This window comes from Amblyraja radiata, chromosome 39 (assembly GCF_010909765.2).
Source record: "Amblyraja radiata isolate CabotCenter1 chromosome 39, sAmbRad1.1.pri, whole genome shotgun sequence".
In the NCBI taxonomy this organism is placed as follows: domain Eukaryota; kingdom Metazoa; phylum Chordata; class Chondrichthyes; order Rajiformes; family Rajidae; genus Amblyraja; species Amblyraja radiata.
In genome coordinates, this window is record NC_045994.1 from 2,107,863 (window position 1) to 2,126,128 (window position 18,266).

General features: G+C 45.1%; 1 protein-coding gene across 1 annotated transcript in view; it reads left to right on the top strand.

The window, feature by feature from the left end:
* The window catches only part of snrnp200 (small nuclear ribonucleoprotein U5 subunit 200), a 104,069-nt gene extending 86,150 nt beyond the window's left edge, over positions 1-17,919 (top strand). The window contains exons 35-45 of the mRNA XM_033014004.1: positions 3,294-3,402; positions 7,688-7,796; positions 10,388-10,577; positions 11,819-11,983; positions 12,570-12,691; positions 12,806-12,949; positions 13,058-13,234; positions 14,511-14,671; positions 16,122-16,203; positions 16,293-16,385; positions 17,359-17,919. Coding sequence (XP_032869895.1) covers positions 3,294-3,402; positions 7,688-7,796; positions 10,388-10,577; positions 11,819-11,983; positions 12,570-12,691; positions 12,806-12,949; positions 13,058-13,234; positions 14,511-14,671; positions 16,122-16,203; positions 16,293-16,385; positions 17,359-17,508 — 1,502 coding nt within the window. The 3' untranslated portion in view covers positions 17,509-17,919. The remainder of the gene's footprint in view (positions 1-3,293; positions 3,403-7,687; positions 7,797-10,387; positions 10,578-11,818; positions 11,984-12,569; positions 12,692-12,805; positions 12,950-13,057; positions 13,235-14,510; positions 14,672-16,121; positions 16,204-16,292; positions 16,386-17,358) is intronic.
* The last annotated feature ends 347 nt before the right edge of the window (positions 17,920-18,266 follow it).

Below are 18,266 nucleotides of genomic sequence, written 5' to 3' on the forward strand. Positions count from 1 at the left end.
GATGCCAGAAAAATGTTCCCGATGTTGGGGGGGAATCCAAAATCAGGGGTCACAGTTTAGGAATAAGGGGTAGGCCATTTAGGACTGAGGTGAGGAATAACTTCTTCACCCAGAGAGTTGTGAATCTGTAGAAATCTCTGCCACAGGTACAGGCCAATTCACTGGATGTTTTTGAGGGTTAGATTTAGCTATTGGGGCTAAAGGAATCAAGGGATATGGGGAAAAAAGAAGGCTTTTAGATGATCAGCCATGATCATATTGAATGGCGGTGCTGGCTCGAAGGGCCGAATGGCCTACTCCTGCACCTGTTTTGCTGTGTTTTTATGAAGCAACGATGCGAAAGTGATGGTAGACAAAAATGCTGGAGAAGCTCAGCAGGTGCAGCAGCATCTATGGAGTGATGGTTAATTTAGGTGGCGGCAAGGTGGTGCAGTGGTTGAGCTACAGCCTTACAGCGCCAGAGACCCTGGCTCAATCCTGACTACGGGTGCTGGGTGTACGGAGTTTTTAACTTTCTCCCCTTGACCTGTGTGTTTTCCGGTAAGACTCCGGTAAGAGCAAAGGAGGGGGGTTATGCATCTACGTTCACAACAACTGGTGCACAAATACCACAATCATAGACAGACACTGTTCTGCTGATTTGGAGTACCTGATAGTTAGATGCAGGCCTTTCTACCTTCCACGTGCGTTTACTGTGGTCATAGTTACAGCTGTGTATATCCCACCGGATGCTAATGCTAGCATAGCCCTAGGCTACCTCCATAGCACTATCAGCAAACAAGAGAACACCTACCCCAAAGCAGCCCATATCATAGCTGGTGATTTCAATCACGCAGACTTAAAATCAGTTCTCCCCAAGTTTGAACAACACATCAAATGTGCAACCAGGGGAGAAAATACATTAGACAAGGCTTACTCAAACATCAAGAAGGGGTTTAGAGCCACACCACTACCACACTTAGGCCAGTCGGATCACCTATCCATTCACTTAGCACCAGCATACACCCCCCTCAGGAGAAAAGCTCAACCCACCACCAGGACTGTTAAAACTTGGCCTGAAGGAGCTTCCTCACAGCTACAGGACTGCTTTGAAAGGACAAACTGGGACATTTTTGGAAATCAGGACTTGGAGGAGTACACATCCACGGTACTCTTTTACATCCAGAACTGTGTTGACAACGTCACCGTCGACAAACTCATCCGGGTGTACCCCAACCAGAAGCCGTGGATGACAAAAGAGGTCCAAACTCTCCTCAAGGACCGCAACACCGCCTTCAGGTCTGGCGACAGAGCCTGTACAGCGCTGCTAGAGCCAACCTGGAGAAAGGCATCAGGGATGCCAAAGCGGCCCACAAGAGGAAGATAGAGGACCACTTTAACAACAACGATCCACGGCGGGTGTGGCAGGGCATCCAGCACATCACCAACTACAAGCCCAGCAACAGCACGACAGCCACGCCTCACTGGCAGAGGAGCTGAACTGCTTCTTTGCTCGCTTCGAGGCAGAAGCAGAAGAGCTCGTCACCATTCTCCCACCAGCCCCTAACAACAACAACTACACCCTCACTGTGCAGGAGCATGAAGTGAGGCGGGTGCTCAGGGCGGTGAACCCGAGGAAGGCTGCCGGCCCGGATGGCGTGACAGGAAGGGTTCTGAAGGAATGTGCAGACCAGCTCTCCAAGGTCTTCACGAAAATCTTCAACCTGTCCCTGTCCAAATCCATCATCCCACCGTGCCTGAAGTCTGCCACAATCATCCCACTACCAAAAAAGCCTGTTATCAGCGGCCTTAACGACTACCGACCGGTCGCTCTCACACCAGTCATCATGAAGTGTTTCGAGAGGCTGGTCCAGCAGCACATCAAAGCCAGCCTCCCGCCCACCTTCGATCCACACCAGTTTGCCTACAGAGTAAATAGGTCCACTGAGGATGCCATCGCCACTGCTCTTCACACTGCACTGACCCACCTCGAACACCAGGGGAGCTATGTGAGGATGCTTTTCATTGACTTTAGCTCCGCCTTCAATACCATCATCCCCATCAGACTGGTCACCAAACTCATGGATTTAGGACTCTCCCAACCCATCTGCCTCTGGATCAAGGACTTTCTGTCTAACCGCCCGCAGACCGTCAGACTGGGCCATCACCTCTCCACCTCCATCACACTCAGCACCGGCTCCCCACAGGGCTGTGTGTTGAGCCCCCTCCTCTACGCCCTCTACACCCACGATTGTGCTCCCGCCCACTCCACCAACACCATCGTCAAGTTTGCGGACGACACGACTGTGGTTGGACGTATCTCAGGAGGAGATGAGACAGCCTACAGGGAGGAAGCCCAAAGACTGGCAGCGTGGTGTTCAGACAACAACCTCATCCTAAACACCACAAAAACAAAGGAAATTATCATAGACTTCCGTAAGAACAGTGCAGCCCCCAAACCCCTATTCATCAATGGGGACTGTGTGGAAAGGGTCTCAGACTTCAGATTCCTGGGCACACAAATTACGGAGGATCTCTCCTGGACTACAAACACCACCACAGCAGTCAAGAAGGCCCAGCAGCGACTCTACTTTCTGAGGATCCTCAGGAAAAACAACCTGGAGGAGAAGCTGCTGGTGTCCTTCTACCGCTGCTCCATCGAGAGTGTGCTGGCGTACTGTATAACCACATGGTATGCCAGCTGCTCTGCAGCGGACAGGAGAGCCCTTCAAAGGGTCATCAACCCCGCACAAAAAATCACTGGCTGCCCACTGCCCTCCCTGAAGGACATCTTCAGCTCTTGCTGCCTTGGCAGGGCAGCCAACATCCTGAAGGACCCTTCCCAGCCTGGACACAACCTGTTCCACCTGCTGCCCTCTGGCAGACGGTACAGGTCTTTCAAAACTCGCACAAACAGACTCAGAGACAGCTTCTACCCCATAGCCATACGTGAACTTAACAATGCAAAATAAGTAATAACACTCACATTCAACTGAATGGTTCTACCTCAGCTGCTATTGTTATTTATCTGTAATTTTTTTTTTTTATATGTATATATTTTTACCTTTTCTTATATATTTAAAATTGCTCTTGTGAATCGCACCGTGGGATTGACTTTTAAATTTCGTTGTACCATGTGCAATGACAGTAAAGAGATTCATTCATTCATTCTTTGGGAGCTCCGGTTTCCTCCCACATTCCAAAGAGGTGCAGGATTGTAGGGTCAAATTGTAAATTGTGCCTAGTGTCACTGGACGCTGTTTCTGTGCTGTATCTCGAAGTAAACTAAACTAATTTGGTGTCTTTGCTTGCAGGGGCAGTGCAGGTGGTGGTGGCATCACGCAGCCTGTGCTGGGGGATGAATATCTCCTCACACCTTGTCAGCATCATGGACACCCAGTACTACAACGGCAAAATCCATGCGTGAGTTGTTTGATATTATGTACAAAATCAGTCATTTCCAACATTAAGTTGGAGTGCAGTACCTTTGAGAATGCATCACACTGTATCGCCAGACGAGGCCTGAATCAACACTCTTGCTCTCATGGGCCTCTTCTGTTCATGTTTCTTATCAGTTTAAAACTGTCTGTTCCAGTCCATGGGTTCGAGCAGTGGGCTGGGTTTATAACTCATTTCCACTTATTAGCTCTGTTGGTTTTATTCACTTTTTTTGGTTGAGATGCTAAACCACCTCGGGTAAACGTAGATGTACCAACGTTATTTTGAAGGATAGTGAGTTTTGTTGCCATTTAATACAGCATCAACACAGATTTTGTGCACATCAACTGCTGTTTGTGCACATACAGAGAATATACAACATAAGAGCAGCTGCCTGTCTGCCATTTAGTAAGATTGTAGGTGATAGGAGCTTAGTCTTAACTGCAATGTGCCAGCACTCTGCATGTTGCTTTGATTGCACTAATAATGTGCCTGAATGCTTTAATGACTGCATTTGCAGCTTTCTGAATTCAGGATTCAAAGATCTACAACCCTCAGAGAAATGGTTTACTGCAGAATACTCATTTAGACATTGATCTTGCCTTAGCATCCCATGCATGACCCTGCCAAGACCATGCCAAAGTGACAAACAGTTGTAGCAGTATTTCCCTGGGCAGTAGCAGCCTCAATAACCTAGCGTGTCTCCACATTAACCCATCCGCCATTACTTCTCCCAATGGCATCATCTGTCTATATCCCTTTGCAGTCAGGAGTCTCAGGATTCACTCCAACTTTTTGTTGTCATTAGCAAGCTCTGATGCACCCCGGGCCTGTGGTCTGAAACATTAAGTGTAGGAAAGAACTGCAGATGCTGGTTTACATTGAAGGTGGACACAAAATGCTGGAGTAACAGGCAGCATCTCTGGAGAAAAGGAATGGGTGACGTTTCTGGTCGAGACCCTTTGTCAGTCTGAAACATTACCACCATTAGTTGAAATCCCAGTGCTGGTCCTCGTATGCACCAGTGATTACGGACGGCCAACCTGGCCAGACCTGTTTACTACTGCTTTCTTGCAGTTAATGAATCTTCTTTCCACACAAATGTATTATCGTCAATGTCTTGAACCTTGTGCAACAGCCTCCTGGATGACATTTAACAATTTAACCATATAACAATTACAGCACGGAAACAGGCCATCTCGGCCCTTCTAGTCCGTGCCGAACACTTACTCTCACCTAGTCCCATCTACCTGCACTCAGACCATAACCCTCCATTTCTTTCCCGTCCATATACCTATCCAATTTATTTTTAAATGATAAAATCAAACCTGCCTCCACCACTTCCACTGAAAGCTCATTCCACACAGCTACCACTCTCTGAGTAAAGAAGTTCCCCCTCATGTTACCCCTAAACTTCTGCCCCTTAATTCTCAAATCATGTCCTCTTGTTTGAATCTTCCCTACTCTCAATGGAAAAAGCTTATCCACGTCAACTCTGTCAATCCCTCTCATAATTTTAAAGACCTCTATCAAGTCCCCCCTTAACCTTCTGCGCTCCAAAGAATAAAGACCTATCTTGTTCAACCTTTCTCTGTAACTTAGGTGCTGAAACCCAGGCAACATTCTAGTAAATCTCCTCTGTACTCTCTCTATTTTGTTGACATCTTTCCTATAATTTGGCTACCAAAATTGTACACCATACTCCAGAATTGGCCTCGCCAATGCCTTGTACAATTTTAACATTACATCCCAACTTCTATACTCAATGCTCTGATTTATAAAGGCCAGCACACCAAAAGCTTTCTTCACCACCCCATCTACATGAGATTCCACCTTCAGGGAACTATGCACAGTTATTCCTAGATCCCTCTGTTCAACTGCATTCCTCAATTCACTACCAGTTACCACGTACGTCCTATTTTGATTTGTCCTGCCAAGATGTAGCACCTCACACTTATCAGCATTAAACTCCATCTGTCATCTTTCAGCCTACTCTTCCAAATGGCCTCTCTGTAGACTTTGAAAATCTACTTCATTATCCACAACACCACCTATCTTAGTATCATCTGCATACTTACTAATCCAATTTACCACACCATCATCCAGATCACCAATGCATTTCGTTGTCTCTGTACTGTACACTGACAATGACAATTAAAATTGAATCTGAATCTGAATCATTGATGTATATGACAAACTACAGTGGACCCAACACAGATCCCTCAGGCACCCCACTAGTCACCGGCCTCCAACCTGACAAACAGTTATCCACCATTACTCTCTGGTATCTCCCATTCAGCCACAGTGAAGGTTTGGTGGTGAAGGTAGACAAAAATGCTGGAGAAACTCAGCGGGTGAGGCAGCATCTATGGAGCGAAGGAATAGGTGACGTTTCGGCTCGAGACCCTTCTTCAGACTGACTGAAAAAGGGTCTCGACCCGAAACGTCGCCTATTCCATCGTTCCATAGATGCTGCCTCACCCGCTGAGTTACTCCAGCATTTTTGTCGACCTTCGATTTTTCCAGCATCTGCAGTTCTTTCTTAAACAATTGGTGGCGAAGTAGTTTTAAATGTTAAACGACATTGTATAAATACAGATTTTTATTTTCCAGTTCATACTTTGCTGATACCCAATCTGGGTGGGCGATCACATCCTTGCATGTTGTTTTTATTGCTGTCAAGGGAGTCAGTTGATAAAACCTTGTAGAGTTGGGTTTTCTACTACGTCCCTAGTTTGTAGATGCACCAGAAACTATAGATGCTGGAATCTTGAGTGAAACATAGGTTGGAGGAACACAGCATGTTAGGCAGCATCTGTGGATCAAATGGACAGGTGATGTTTCTGGTCGGGAGCCTTCATCAGGCTGAGACTCGTTGGGCATATATAATAACTGATTTAAATGTCCGAGGGCAAACAGATATAGAGCACAGAAACCAGCCCCTCATCCCTCGGTGATTGTAGTGCTCGTAAAGATGCTTCTTAAATGTTGTGGGGGTCTCTGCCTTCCAGATTCCAGCCACTGGATAAAAAAACACTTTTCTTCAGAGCCCTTCGAAGCCTGTTTCTGACTTTAAACCTTTGCCGGGAGTTTGCCAAAACCAAGGAGTTTTCTACTGTCTGCCCCACATGTGCCCCTCGTGATCTTCTGTATCACTGTTCAAGGGTTCTGCATCAACCTGCTCCACACCACGAGAAGCAAACACTGCCTCTTCAGTTTCTGGCCTGCCCAGTGCCCCATGTCTCATGAACAGCATTGAGAGATTCTATCCTTATTATTAACAGTAGTCAGCTCTAAGAATAAATGCAAGTGGAACACCCCAGGTTACTTACTCCTCATTTATTTAGCTTTGTGATAAAGTGCAGAAACAGGCCCTTAGGCCCACCGAGTCCATGCCGACCAGCAATCCCTGCACGCTAACATTATCCTACACTTTTTTTACAATTATGCCGCCAAATTAACCTACAAAGCTGTATGTGGATTGTGGGAGGAAACAGGAGCTCCCAGAGAAAACCCACACTGCCCTGAGGGAGAAGGTACAAACTCTGTACAGACCACCCGTAGTCAGGATGGAACCTGGGTCTCTGGTGCTGTGAGGCAGCAACGCTAGCACTGCACCACCCCATTGTTCAACATTATTTGTTGTGTTTGAATGTAGAGCACAGAGCAGTACAGCACAGGAACAGGCCCTTCGGCCCACCGGGTCTGTACCGACTGATGCCAATCTAACTAAACCCATCCGCATGCACATAGCCCACATCTCTATAATCATGTTGATGGATCTTTGAACACTCATTCAGGTGAATATTTAAATGCCCCTTAAACGTTGCTATCATATCTGCTTCTCCCACCTCCCCTTGCAGTGCATACCAAAAAATACACATGCACAACTCAGTTCACTTGAAGTGTACAAGGACTATTGTGAGGCGAGGTCTGGTGGAAGGATGATGGGGGAAATTGTGCAGTCAAGATTATGATGAGGAATAAGTAATATGCTTGAGGAAAGGCAAACTGCTTTACACAGCAGACCTGCAGTCATCTGGGGACATAATATAGACGATAACTGGAATTCTTTAAGAGGGCCATAAAGAAAGGCCCGAAACGTCACCCATTCCTTCTCTCCAGAGGTGCTGCCTGTCCCGCTGAGTTACCCCAGCTCTTCGTGTCTATCTTCACTTGAAGTGTAAATCAGTTCCATGTTCGTCAGCTATTTGTTTGCAGTACTGTGTATTTAACTGTGTTCCCAATTGACGAACTTTTATTATTTTAGGTATGTGGATTACCCCATTTATGATGTTCTGCAGATGGTGGGGCGGGCTAACCGACCATTACAAGATGATGAAGGACGTTGTGTCATTATGTGTCAAGGGTCTAAAAAGGTGAGCATGATGGGCTGCTGTAATATCGTGTACCTTTGTTGTGGTTCTGAGTACAGGGATGAGAGTGGAACTGCAATGGCTGGAATTTCTGGGAATAATCCAGAAGATGCAGGATCATTTCATTCCAAAGAGGAGGAAAGATTCTAAGGGGAGTAAGAGGCAATCGTGGCTGACAAGGCAAGTCAAGGACAGCATAAAACTGAAAGGGAAGACGTATAACATAGCAAAGATGAGCGGGAAGCCAGAGGATTTGGAAACATTTAAAGAACAACAGAAGGTAACTAAAAAGGCAATAAGGGGAGACAAGATGAAGTACGAAGGTAAGGATAAAAGTAGGGTAATAAAAGCTTCTTTAGGTATGTGAAAAGGAAAAGATTAGTTGAGACAAATGTGGGTCCCTTGAAGACAGAAACAGGTGAACCTATTATCCCATTCACAATAATACTTTATTAGCCAAGTCTGTTTTGTAACATACGAGGAATTTCATTTGCCGAGTCACTCATACAACAAAAAGCAACAGAACACACGACACATTTTAACATAAACATCCATCATAGACTCCTCCACATTCCTCGCTGTGATGGAAGGCGAGAAAAGAAGTTCAATCTCTTCCCTTGTTTGCTCTCCCACGGTCGGGGCCTTGAGCCCTCCGTTGAAGGGACGATCTTGACTCCCGTAGCTGGCGGCGGGCCCCCCGCGTCGGGGCGATCAGCTCCTGCATCGGGGAGGTGTCAGTTCCACCGCGCCGGCGATATGGTTGCGCCTCTGCTCCAGACTAGCCTCTCCCGAGACTGCGAACTCGATGGCAAAGTCCGCAGGCAAAGGATTGACTCCGATGTTAAGTCCACGCCCCACAGGGGCGCTCAAGGTCAGTCCGAGGAGGCCTCCAGCTCCATCGATGGTAGGCTGCAGAGCCACCGGAGACACGATCCGGAAAGTAATCGCATCTCCGGCAAGGTAAGAAATTGAAAAAAAGTTTCACCCGACGCCCTCCCCCTTGCGCACATAAAACAAACCGGAGAACGTTTACACAAACTTTTAAAACGCACTAAAAATTTAAAAAAGACGAAAAAACAGACAGACTGTTGGCGGGGCTGCCAATCGTTTGGCGCCCCCTGTTGGGAACAAGGAAATGGCAGACGAGTTGAACAGGCACTTATTTCTTCACTAAGGAAGACACAAACAATCTCCCTGGTGTACTAACGGATAGAGGATCTAGGGTGAAGGAGGAACTGAAGGAAATTCACATTAGTCAGGAAATTGTGTTAGGTAGACTGATGGGACTGAAGGCTGATAAATCCCTAGTCTGCATCCCAGGGTCCTCAAGGAGGTGGCTCCAGAAATCGTGGACACATTGATGATGATTTTGTAGTGTATCTGGACTTTCAGAAAGCCTTTGATAAAGATCCACACAAGATATTAGTGGGCAGGATTAGGGCACATGGTATTTAGGGTAACGTGTTGACATGGATAGAAAATTGGTTGGCAGACAGGAAACAAAGAGTATGAATAAACAGGTCCCTTTCAGAATGGCAAGTAGTGACTAGTGAGGTACTGTAAGGCTCGGTGCTGGGACCGCAGCTATTTATAATTTATATTAATGATTTTGATGAAGGAATTAAAAGTAACATTAGCAAATTTGCAAATGACACAAAGCTGGGTGGCAGTGTGAACTATGAAGAGGATGCTATGAGGATGCAGGGTTTGGGTGAGTGGGCAGATGCAGTATAATGTGGATCGTTTGGGTGAGTGGGCAGATGCGTGGCAGATGCAGTATAATGTGGATAAATGTGAGGTTATCCACTTTGGTGGCAAGAACAAGAAGGCAGATTATTATCTGAATGGTGTCAGATTAGAAAAAGGGAGATTGTGCAATGAGACCTGGGTGTGCTTGCACATCAGCCACTGAAAGTGAGCATGCAGGTACAGCAGGCAGTGAAGAAAGCCTTCATAATGAGAGGATTGAGTATAGGAGCAAAGAGGTCCTACTGAAGTTGTACAGGGCCCTGGTGAGACCACACCTGGAGTTTTGTATGCAGTTTTGGTTTCCTAATTTGAGGAAGGACATTATTGGTATTGAGGTTCGCAAGGTTAATTCCCAGGATGGCGGGACAGTCATATGATGAAAGAATGGAACGACTGGGCTTACATTCACTGGAATTTAGAAGGATGAGAGGATATCTTATAGAAACAGAATTATTAATAGATTGGACACGCTAGATGCAGGAAAGATGTTCCTGATGTTGGGGGTATCTAGAACCAGGGGCCACAGTTTGAGAATAAGGGGTAGGCCATTTACAACTGAGATGAGGAATTCAGAGTGTTGTGAATTTGGAATTCTCTGCCTCAGAAGGCAGTGGAGGCCGATTCACTGGATGCATTCAAGAGAGATTTAGATAGAGCTCTTAGGGCTAGTGGAATCAAGGGATATGGGGAGAAGGCAGGAACCGGGTACTGATTGTGGATGATCAGACATGATCACATTGAATGGCGGTGCTGGCTCGAAGGGCCGAACGGCCTACTCCTGCACCTATTGTCTATGTAACATTGTGTGTACAGTTACTGACACCTTGATTCATCCTTTGTTCCAGGATTTCTTCAAGAAGTTCCTGTATGAGCCACTGCCTGTTGAATCCCATCTTGACCACTGCCTACATGACCATTTCAATGCGGAGATTGTCACCAAAACCATAGAGAACAAGCAGGATGCTGTGGACTACCTGACTTGGACCTTCCTCTACCGAAGGATGACCCAGAATCCAAATTACTACAATTTACAGGGTGTGTATATGACCATTTGGATGATTTATTCAGCTGAATTTTCTGACTGGCACTTGCACCTTTTGGTCAGATGAGTTGATGTTTAAATTCCACTGCACAATCCAAGCTGACATTCCAGTGTAGTACTGAGGGATCGCTGCGTTGTCAGAGCTGCTGTCTTTCAGATGAGATATATTAAAATGCAGTTCTTTCCGAACTCATTGGCTGATGTGAAATACTCAGTGCTACTTGGTTAATAATGGTGTTCTCTCGTTTCATTTCCCCCCATCCATTCTTCTGTCGTGACAACCTTTTCCTCAAACTATACATTTGACTCCCTGCTGTTTGTGAAAGCTTAACGTGAGCAATTTAGCTGCTACATTTACTGTAATGTTACAGTGACTACACTTCAAGCACTTTGTCATGTAGAATATCTGAGAATATTAAGGCTGGTCACAGTGGCGCAGCGGTAGAGATGCTGCCTTACAGTGAATGCAGCGCCGGAGACATTGGTACGATCCCGACTACGGGTGCTGTCTGTACGGAGATTGTATGTTCTCCACATATGTGACCTGCGTGGGTTTTCTCCAAGACCTTTGGTTTCCTCCCACTCTCCAAAGACTACAGGTTTCTAGGTTAATTGGCTTGGTAAATGTAAAAATTGTTCCTAATGGGTGTAGGATAGTGTTAGTGTGCGGGAATCGCTGGTCGGCGCAAACCCGGTGGTCCGAAGGGCATGTTTCCGCGCTGTATCTCTAAAACTGTATCTGTAAGTAGGAAACAGGTTAATAAAAATGTGAGTTCTTTCTTCATCCTTTACCTGATCTCTACTATTCGATTAGCCTTGGATTATGCAGTGGAATTTAAACATCAACTCATCATTGGGACACACGACAATAAACTCTCTTGACTTGACTTGAAATACAAATTGAAAAATATTTTGAAATACCAATTGGAAACTTCAATTGATGCTTCAATTGATCACAGATCAACCATCGAGTATCTTAAATATAAAAATGACCCAGATTCTGTTGCTGGTGAGCCATGTTTCAGCGAGCACTTGTTCGAGGCACTTAGGCAGTGAGAGTTCTCCAGCTGCCTGTGACTCCATTGTAACCTGTAGTGTCAATTCACCTGATACGACTTTATCTAATTTCTGTTTAAGAATTGATTTTCTGGTGCTGTGAGTAAGTATATGTGAATGTAATAGTCCCCACTCAGCCCTTCTGCCAACTATACTGTGTGCTGTGTTTGCATTGCAGGTGTGTCACACAGACATCTCTCAGATCACCTCTCACAGCTGGTGGAAAATACCCTGAATGACCTGGAGCAGTCCAAGTGCATCAGCATCGAGGATGAGATGGATGTGGCGCCGCTGAACTTGGGAATGATCGCAGCGTATTATTACATCAATTACACCACCATTGGTAAGCTCCAGAAAACGACCGGTTCATTGTGTAGGAAGGAACTGCAGATGCTGGTTTAAATTGAAGGAAAACACAAAATGCTGGAGTAACTGAGCGGGACAGGCAGCATCTCTGGAGATGTTTTGGGTCGAGACCCTTCTTCAGACTGGTCAGGGGAGTGGGCGGGACAGAGATAGAATGTAGTCGGAGACTGGTGGGAGAACTGGGAAGGGAGAGGGATTGGAGAGAGAGGGAAAGCAAGGGCTATTTGAAGTTAGAGAAGTCAATGTTCATACCACTGGGATGTAAGCTACCCAAGCGAAATATGAGGTTCATTGTGAGTTTCATTCCCACAACAAACTTGTGCAAGTACATTCCAAACACCAATGCCACAGATTCATTCGCTAATACATCTCTGTGCCATTGAAGGGCTGTGGCCTATTTCCACTGCGATATACAGCACGGAAACAGGCCTTTTGGCCCACCTCGTCCATGCCGATCAAGATGCTGCATCTAAGCCAGTCCCAGCTGCCAGGTGATGTTAGTCGTGCTGCAGAAATGGTACTGGAAACTGATTTTCTTTTTGTGTGCGTGTTTTGATTTATAGAATTGTTCAGTATGTCTCTGAATGCCAAAACCAAGATCCGAGGCCTGATTGAAATCATCTCCAATGCAGCAGAGTATGAAAATATTCCCATCAGGCACCATGAGGATAATCTGCTGCGACAGGTCAGTGGTAATTAGGAATGGCTCGAGGCTGTTGGTGGGGACAGAGCGGGGTTACGCTGTCAATCACTGTCTTATGTTCCTCAAAAAAACCTCTTTATTCCTTGTAATTAACAGCTGTACCAGAAGGTTCCTCACAAACTGAACAACCCAAAATTCAACGACCCCCACGTGAAGACGAACCTCCTCCTGCAGGCTCACCTCTCCCGCATGCAGCTGAGTGCTGAACTGCAGTCTGACACGGAGGAGATCCTCAGCAAAGTGAGTGGCTGACTTCGGCCCAGTGTTGTCAACTGTATAGCACGTGGTTGGCTAGACTCGGATCGTTCTCGAATGTGCTAACCTGCACTGTGCTGCTTCTTTCCCCAGGCGATCCGTTTAATCCAAGCTTGTGTGGATGTGCTGTCCAGCAATGGTTGGCTCAGCCCAGCGCTGGCTGCAATGGAACTGGCCCAGATGGTCACACAGGCCATGTGGTCCAAGGACTCGTACCTGAAGCAGCTTCCACATTTCACATCTGAACATGTCAAGCGCTGTACAGACAGGGTAAGAACCTGGCTAGCTACCAAATGGTCAAACCTAATTAGTATTGGCAGTGTGAATGAAATGGGGGGGTGGGGGAAATGGCATCTGCCCATTGGACACTTATAATGATACAGCGACTACAACTAAACACTCAAAGCTGCAGCAATAAATCCTTTCCTTTACATTATGTACTGCCAAATAAATAATTAGTTGACATCTTATATTGGCACCAGAACAGGGGAGAGAAATTGAGCAGAATGGGTAATTCCTAGAAATATAATGGATATTGCATAAAATCAAGATGGCTGGATTTGCAAGCAGTGAGGAAGGCTGCCAAAGTATACAGCGCAATATAGATCAGCTACAAAAATGGGCAGATGGAGTTTAATTCCTGCAACGTTGGACAAATGTTACACTTTGGGAGGTTAAATGTAAGGGGAAAGTATACAGTTAATGACAAGACCCTTAACAGCATTGATGTACGGAGTAGTCTTGGGTCCAAGTTCATAGCTCCCTGAAAGTGGTAACATAAAGAAGGCGGATGATATGCTCACCTTCATCAGTCCGAGCACGAGTATAAGAATCAGGAAATCATGTTGCTGCTTTATAGGATTTTAGTTAGACCACATCTGGATTTGTGTGCAGCTCTGATCGCCTCATTACAGGTGGCCTTGGAGAGGGGGCAGATTACCAGAATGCTGCCTGGACTAGCGAGTAAGGAGAGGTTGGACAAACGTGCTTCGTTTTCTCTGCTGCATCAGAGGCTGAGGGGAGACCTGGTGCGAATATATTGCAGTCTAATAGAGTGCAGGCTAATGGAGTCAGGGGATATGTGGAGAAGGCAGGAACGGGGTACTGATTGGGGATGATCAGCCATGATCACATTGAATGGCGGTGCTGCCTCGAAGGGCCGAATGGCCTACTCCTGCACCTATTGTCTAGTGATTCAATGAATTGAATATAAAATTATATTATATATTGAATATAAAAATATAAATTGTATAGAATATTATGAGGCATAAATAGGGTAGATACAATGGTGACATTTAAAAGGCTTTTAGATAGCATATGGATATACAGGCAATGGAGGAATATAGATTGTTAGCAGGCAGAAAAGAGTTGGTCTTGGCCTCATGTTCAGCACATTGTGCAGCATTGTGCTGTACTCTTCTATGTTCTAATCGTGTGAATATGAACATTTGCCTTCCTGTTTGCCCTAGTTTGGGAACTGACTGAATGAGTTGGCTGTAAAAGAAGGTCTGTATTTGTTGGTAATAATGCAGTGGTTTTCTTGTAGGGAACTGACAGTATCTTCGATATCATGGAAATGGAGGATGATGAACGCAACATTCTCCTTCAGCTCAACGACGCACAGATGATGGATGTTGCCCGATTCTGTAACCGCTACCCCAACATTGAGCTCTCCTATGAGGTGATTGAGAAAGAAAACATCAAAAGGTGAGAGTCATTTACTAAAAGACAAAGTATTGATTGGCCAAGGGAACAGAAAATAAATATTGACAGGTTTAGTGAGTGAAAGTGGATTAATAGTTGGCAAGTGGCGTCTAATGTGGTTCTCTTCAGCCCCACTTGTTTGTGCATGCTGACTGGTGCCCAGCAATACTGATCCCATTTGCCTGCATCCCAGGTACCAGCCCAAATGCATTTTAAAAATCATTACTGATGCTGGCATATCCTCTGGAAGCTTGGTCCACATAACCACCACCCAATGTGTGAAAAACTTTCCCATTCACATGTTCTTTATGTTTGTCCTCTCTCACACAAGCCCTTCTAGACAATAGGTGCAGGAGTAGGCCATTTGGCCCTTCGAGCCAGCACCGCCATTCAATGTGATCATGGCTGATCATCCCCAATCAATACCCCGTTCCTGCCTTCTCCCCATATCCCCTGACTCCGCTATTTATAAGAGCCCTATCTAGCTCTCTCTTGAAAGCATCCAGAGAACCTGCCTCCACCGCTCTCTGAGGCAGAGAATTCCACAGACTCACCATTCTCTGTGAGAAAAAGTATTTCCTCGTCTCCGTTCTAAATGGCTTACTCCTTATTCTTAAACTGTGGCCCCTGGTTCTGGACTTCACCAACATCGGGAACATGTTTCCTGCCTCTAGCGTGTCCAAGCCTTTAACAATCTTATATGTTTCAATGAGATACCCTCTCATCCTTCTAAACTTCTGTTTTAGATTTTGCTACTCAAGAGAAAGGGCTGACAATCTGCCCTATCTGTTTCTCAGAATCTTATAAGCATCTAGAAGTACATCAGGAACAGAAATGTAACCTAGTGCAGGCATTAGGACATCAGCTTGCATTACCAATATGCCACTGACCATAACTGTAGCTCATACAATGCAAATGAAAACTGACTCAACGTAGAAGGAAATAGGAGACAAAGCATGGGTTTCCCTCTGGCTGATGTCTCTAACAGTCTTATTCTTGTTTCTCAGTCTAATAATGGCTCCTTTGACTTTCATTGGCTCAACTTTGGTCCTCATGTTGATAAACAATAAAAGTTTCCAAAGGTGATGGAGGAATGACTAGGTGCTGAGAGCTCTATTATACCTGCATGAAGGAGGCATTTAAACACACCTGAGCAATTACAAAAGCCTGTGAAGCCGTGTGTCCCAAACATTATGGTGCCCTGAAATGCTGTATAAACACTGCTGCAATTTCTACATAGTGAAACCAAAATGTATAAACATGGCCTTTAATAAAATCTGACAATGTGTACTTTAACCACATGTGATTCTTTCTATTACAAATCTCAAAGTTCAGAGGCAAATAAATAAATGATGGGTCTTTGTCCCAAACATTATGGAGGGAACTGTATGTATATTTTTAAAGGCGATAGCTGTCAGTCACTCATGTGGACATAATATGTATTTTTGTGCAGCGGCTCCTCGGTCGTGGTAATGGTACAACTGGAGCGTGAGGAAGAGGTGACTGGGCCTGTCATTGCACCCCTGTTCCCACAAGTGAGTACATCAACCAGTCAGAACACTTCCGCCATTGCCAGTGTTTTTCATTGTACTCTAATTAATGAGCTTTGTTCACTCTCCTTCAGAAACGCGAGGAAGGCTGGTGGGTGGTGGTTGGCGACCCCAAGTCAAACAGCTTGATTTCCATCAAGAGGCTGACCCTACAGCAGAAGGCAAAGGTTTGTGCATCGCTTTGCTCAGGGGAGGGAGATGGTTCTTCATAAGTATTGACAATGATGCATAAGTGACCGTGAATGCCTTTGCCATGCAACGTGGAAACAGGTCTTTTAGCCCAACTTGCCCACACCAGCCAACATGTCTCATTTACACTAGTCCCACCTGCCTGCGTTTGGTCCATATCCTTCTAAACCTGTCCCATCCACGTACCTGTCTAAATGTTTCTTAAACATTACGATACTAGCTGCCTACCTACTACTCACACCTATGACCTATAGTCTCGATTCCGCTACTCCAGGCAAGAGACTCTGAGTCTACCCGATCTATTCTCATGATTTTGTACACCTCTATAAGATCACCCCTGCGCTCGAAGGAATATAGTCCTAGCCTGCTTAACCTCTCCCTATAACTCAGCTGCCCGGACGGAGTCCTGGCAACATCCTCGTACTCTGCACCCTTTCCAGTTTGACACCCTTTTTCCTATAACACGGTGCCTAAAACTGAACACAATACACTGAATGTGGCCTCACCATAGTCTTATACACCTGCAACATGACCTTCCAACTTCTATACTAATTACTCGGATGGTGAAGGCCAATGTGCCAAAAGCCATTTTGACCACTCTGTGACGCTACTTTCAACAAACTGGTCCTGTAATCCTACCATTTTGAAGAGATTCAATATGTATATTTGCACATGGACATTTGTAGACCACAGGGTTGGCTCCTCTTGACAGGAATCTCTTCATTTACTCTGTGACATTGTAGCTGGTGGTGAACAAACACCAAACCACCAAAGGGACAAAGCTACATAATTCTTTACTGTTGTCATGCCAACACGTGCTAGCAATTGACAGCCCAGAAAAAAAGGTGTGCACATAAAATGCAAAAATGACTTAAAACGAAGATAGATTAACATAGTTAGCTCTTGCATAATACTGCCTTCACGTAATGAATTCTACTCATTATTTTTCAGGTGAAACTAGACTTTCTTGCACCAGCCCCTAGTGCGCAACACTACACCCTGTATTTCATGAGTGATGCGTACATGGGATGTGACCAGGAGTACAAGTTCAGCATTGATGTCAAAGAGGCAGACAGTGAAGGCGAGAGTGACTCTGACTGAACAGTTCAATCCAAGTTCCCTGCTGGCTGTTGCTGTTTGGAACTTCCCACACATCCATCTGTAACTAGACAGTGACCTACTTCGCTTTTAACACCCGATTTAAAAAAAAAAAGAAATTGATATGCTTTTGTTGTGGATTATATTTTCCAGTAACTGTTGTATGTTCAAGTGTGGCAGAAGGCTTGAGCAGCAGTGTGTGTGTTGGCTGCTTTCAGCAGTATTTAGTTTATCACAGGCTTCTACGGTTTATTCAAAATATATCCAGAGTTTAAAGTTAACCAAGTAATTTTGACAAGAATTCTTTACTATGTGTACATTTAAGCTGATTGTGTGTCTAAGATTAAGCTATGTCAGACCTTTTCTTACATGTGACCCGTTACTCCAAATAAAATGTGAAATATCTTTATATTACATTTTTCAACAATTCTGTTCTTCACAAGTCTGCACTCAAAGTGATAGCTAGAAAATGCTTCATTGGTCCTATTTCTTATGCATCTACAGGGCTCTCACTTTTTTTTCCCTGTTGCCAGCCGGGCAACCTAGGCTGTTTTTTAGGTTGCCAAATGACAGTTTAGATGGTCATTTAAGACGGCTTGCATGACGCGTGCGATAATGTGCTCGGACGAAGTGCGTAGTTACCAGTCGGAATTACGCTCAATGAAGCATTCACATATTATTTCTGCTTCAAATAAAGTCACAAACTAAACATATTCACCAATCAAGACATGATTATATACCAATGACATGCAGCAAAATTA